This window comes from Morone saxatilis, unplaced genomic scaffold (genome assembly GCF_004916995.1).
Source record: "Morone saxatilis isolate NCDOM2014 unplaced genomic scaffold, NCSU_SB_2.0 Contig20, whole genome shotgun sequence".
In the NCBI taxonomy this organism is placed as follows: Eukaryota; Metazoa; Chordata; class Actinopteri; family Moronidae; genus Morone; species Morone saxatilis.
In genome coordinates this window covers 19,912,613-19,917,265 of record NW_023339763.1, presented here as the reverse complement: position 1 = coordinate 19,917,265, position 4,653 = coordinate 19,912,613, and the positions used below count along the sequence as shown (strand labels likewise).

Here is a 4,653-nt window from a genome sequence, read left to right as displayed (position 1 = left end):
GTGTGTGTGTGTGTGCCTTTATTGAATTCTTCCCTGATATGCACTAACCTGGCAGGCTTTCCAGGCCTCAGGGCAGGGCTCCATTAAAGAGGCCCTTTGCCTTCCTCGCTCTCAGTCTTGATTTATACGGTTTGATAGAATGCTCACATGCTGATACGTTTCTTTCATCTCCGACTAAACCAATCTGCTTCATTTAGATAATTTTACATATAGCATTTCATCCAGCAGTCCATGAGAAGCCCTATGACCTGAGTAGCTGGTAATTGAGTGGTGGAACTTCATGAGAGGTGCAAGCTCTTTTTTTCTTTTTGCCCCCCCCTCTAACACACACTGACATAACTGCCTGGGCCTGGTTCCCTGCTGGCAGCAGATGAACTAGAAGGCTCTCTTGCTGATTATTGGCAGATGAAAAAAGAAGATCCGCAGGGCTAAGCGAGTGGAAAAAAAATATTATTGACTTCTCACCGCAGCTACTATTTATTCTCCCCTTTTTCTGTCCATGTATTTGTTTTTGAGGCTGTTAGATTCTTGCCTCGGAATATTTTTGGGGTAGTCTTTGATTGAGCTGGAAAGGAATGCCTTTAATCGTGGCTACAAAGGAACCGAGGGACATGTCCCCGTCAGTTTTGCAACAGATCTAGACAGATGAGGAGGAGGAGGAGTGAGTATTGTTAACAGTCTGTGGGGAACTGTTTGCGTGCCCTGTGGTTTCTAGTCCCTGTGAAATGGAGACTCAGTGATTTGGTTTCCCAGGCCCCTTTTTCTCAGGGCCGTACAAAAACCAAATGAAGACGTTTCAGTTTGTCCTGGCTGCCATTTATAGTCCAGTGGCAGCATGTTTCTAAGTGGTAGATGGCACCCTTGGTGGCACATGGAGAGTGTTCACAGCCATCTGATTGTAAGTGGTGTGGGCACATCTAAAATAGAAGATAATGCTTAGTTTTGTCAACGATGCAAAACATAGACACTGTGACCATCGAGGTGGTTGCCCTCAGAGCCTCAGAGAGCCAGAGGAAACTAAAACCAGTCTCTCCTTCTGAGCCTGTTTGGCTCAGCTGTGGGATTATTATCTGCTTTATTAGGTATGATTGCACAGCCCCATGCATCAACATGTTTAATATCCCAGCAAGATCCAAACATGAGCATGTAAGCCTAAAGATTCAAATAAGCATTGTAATTTCACCGTAAAACCTGATTCTTCCTACTGAATGCAGCACGAGTATAACATTTCCCACAAACCTATAGCAAAAGGGGAGCAGAGGTCATGGCATCAGTGGAGTAGTGTCATTAAAGGATTTTATTTAAAAAAAATTTTTCTTTGTTAAGGGCCAAGTTCAACTGTAGGCCTCTAATTTGGGCCTAGTAAATGTGGACTGGTAGAGGCAGCTGGCAGCGCAGCATGGACGACAGGCCAGGGGTTCATGCTGTCTTGCTGCCTGCCTTCCTTAACAGGGCTGCCATTCGGGCAACATGCAAGGGTCTGAAAACATCATGCAGGGCAGAATCTTCAATCTATTTCAGTTTAAACTCTAACGAGACGGAGGTGCTCTGGATTTCTGGTTTCCAGGAGAACACATCACCTCTTCAACACTCTACCTCCACTCTTCACAACCTTTTTTTATCTGATGTACATCTCACTTTCTGTCATCTTCCAAATAAGTGGATGTAGTAATGCAACATAAAAGTGGATAAATTGTTAAAAAGTGGTATACAATTCAATTGAATTGTCAGTGTTTTGTCAAGGCTGCTCTGCATACTACTAATATTCATACATGGAGTTGCAGAAGCTTATTATTTTAACTGTATATATAACTGTATACATTCATTCAGCTTTATATCCATTACTTTTAGCTAATTATTCAAAATGCTGGCTTGTTACTGTGTACTCTTTTGAAATTGCTCTCATCCTTATTTATAATGTTTTATATCATATATCCATCACTATTATCTTCTTCTATATCTTCTTACTTGCTAACTAGTGTCCTCAATCATAACGGGATGATGGGAACCAAAACTAATTTAAAAAATGATACAAGTGGAATTTTAGTGCAGTTGGAGAACCGCTGCTTTAAGGTGGTTAGTTGGTAGTAAATGTAATAATTCTGTATTTCTGTTTGGACTTTTTTTTCTTCTAAACACAAATATGTGGATATATTTCTTTAATCGAATTATAATTAATAATTAGTTGAGCTACTCCATAATCTTTCCATGTAACCCCTGGCAACTGCAGAACTGCCCTCTGGGATACGAGTAATCACTGGTGTGTAAGTGATCAGTAGTGTTGTTATTTATGCCAACACTCATAGTAGATATGATAGTAAGTATTTGTGGTATGTGAATCCACTTGCTACACACAAGGTGTTTCCTGTGCCACCTCCCCCCGCCTCATTTTCTTCTACCTCCATGCCCCACCCCGCTCCCCCAAGTCTACTTTCTTCCTTCTCTCCTCTCTCTTTCCTTCTGACAGACATGCAACAGCCCTTTGCAGCACATTACGTCAATTCCTCTGGACCAGGGTGCCAGCTGTTGATGTCACCCTTGGGTCTTTTTAATTTAGGGATTTCCGCTGGGTGAGATGAGGGGGAGCCCCATGACCTCAGCCCACAGCCACATGAAGAGGCCCACCGGGGCAGAACCAGGCTGGGACGGGCCTACACAGGGCAGGGCAGGGCAGGGTGGGACCACTCTGCTGGGGTGTGGGTGAGCGCGGGGACTGGACGCTGCAGGGTGATCTGTGTGCTGTAGAAGGACTGATCGAGGAGTCCTCACTGATGTGACGTGGGTAAATCAGAGATGCGTGGGGGTGTTTATCGAGCGCTTTGCTCCCTCCTCGACTGCCGTGCAATTCCCCGTACCCGTGACAGCATGTCTGTGACTTGCAAACACTGCTGCTATCCCTTGAGCTCTTAAATGCAGCCTTTCAGCAGCTACGAATTTCCTCCCTTTCAGAGGGGATCAAATGTTCCTACCAAAGAATATCTCTCGTTCTTTCAGTCCTCGAGGCTTTGAGTGGGAGTGAACATCGCCATCCATGTAATTGATTTTGTAGAGCGCCAAAGTTTTTCCTCTTGATATCAACTGGGTACGGTTTAGAAAGGAAACGCCTTAATTGAACACATAAAAGCTTCTGTCAAGAGCAACTGTCTTTCTGTAATGGTGTGAAACCCAGCTTTAGTACCTCAGTCGGGATTGTCTTTTAAAAGCTTGTCTCAAACATTTTGGTCCAATCTTCGATACCCTTATTGTCTGATACTGTCGGTTACATGCTGTGTTTTTGGTATATATGGAGATGTATGGGATATACTGTGTGGTTCTTACAGTACAGAAGTATTGAACAGACAGATGCCAGTGTTATCTGCCTCTCAAGTCTTGTGGAAAAACTTTCAGTTGTGGAAAGTAGCTAAGTACATGTACTCAAGTACTGTACAATTTTGATATAAAACTTGTACTCCACTATACACTCAAATGTAACTGAAATATATGAAATCAAAAGTTTATTTATTTAAAAAACTCTATGAGATCCCATAAGGAGCCATCTCACTCCAACACTGCAGCTGGCTGACCCTTTACATTGCACTTGCGTAATAAAATGACATGGAAAATTTACATGTAATTAAAATACGACATTTTATGGATAAATATTTTTTTTTTTGTGTATCTCAGAGGTAAATATTGTACTTTTTACTCCAACACAGTTATTTAATGACTTCAGTTACTTTGCAGATTCAGATTATTAACACATAATATGGTCAATGACAATATAGATAAGTTGTAGATAAAGATAAAACTTCACAAGCTACCAAGCAGTATATAAAGTAATTCAAATTAGCTCCACCTTTACCAGCTGCAATATTAAAGGGATGAACACAACTGTGCAGCAACACTTTTATTCCAATAATATATTTTATATCACTCTGAAATGGGCCATTCTGCATGAGATATACTTTTGGTACTTTAAGTATGTTTTAATGCTTCTGTACTATTACTTACTCATGTTTTGAATGCAGGACTTGTAACAGAGTTTTTCTGAGCGTGTCTTACTTCTCTGAGTCTGATTTACAGATATATCTTTATTCTTTACTACAATTGTTGTTTTAAAATCTGTGGGAATGTGTGTTGTACTTTCATTGGTGTGTGCCATTAATAATTCCACTGCACAGTGATGTTTCACAGCAGGTTTAAATTGTTATTGTAAAAACTTATTCTCCATGTTTGTGTTAAAAAATAACAGCTGTATTTTTCACTCTGGACTGTAGGATCCATCAGCTGATTTAATTCATTACATAAGGCAGTTTTGTGTAGCTTTTCATAATGTTTTGTGAATGCCGCTGTAAAAAATCTAATCTCTGAGTAAAATCCCCAGTATTTTTTCGGACTGCAGTATTTTGAGAGCAATTCACATTCCTTCTCATGAAAGCTGCATCACAAATGATGTATCCCTCTCGATCAAATTGAGTTTTCTAGTTCCCTTGTATGAGATGATAACCTCTTTCCCTCTGTGTCTCCTTCTTTTGCAGTATCACCCTCTGTCTCTATGCAACACGAGCGAGGATGAACGACAAGAGAGTGACTTCATCACCATTGTCAAACTGGAGCACAGGGTCCCCCGCTGTCTGCCGCTGCTTGATAAGGTACAGCACACACACACACACA

General features: G+C 41.3%; 1 protein-coding gene across 1 annotated transcript in view; it reads left to right on the top strand.

Moving 5' to 3' along the window:
- Positions 1-4,653, top strand: part of LOC118332117 (E3 ubiquitin-protein ligase RNF43) — an 80,064-nt gene that overhangs the window by 46,063 nt on the left and 29,348 nt on the right. Inside the window, exon 2 of the mRNA XM_035667272.1 lies at positions 4,518-4,631. Within this exon, the coding sequence (XP_035523165.1) occupies positions 4,518-4,631 (114 nt within the window). The remainder of the gene's footprint in view (positions 1-4,517; positions 4,632-4,653) is intronic.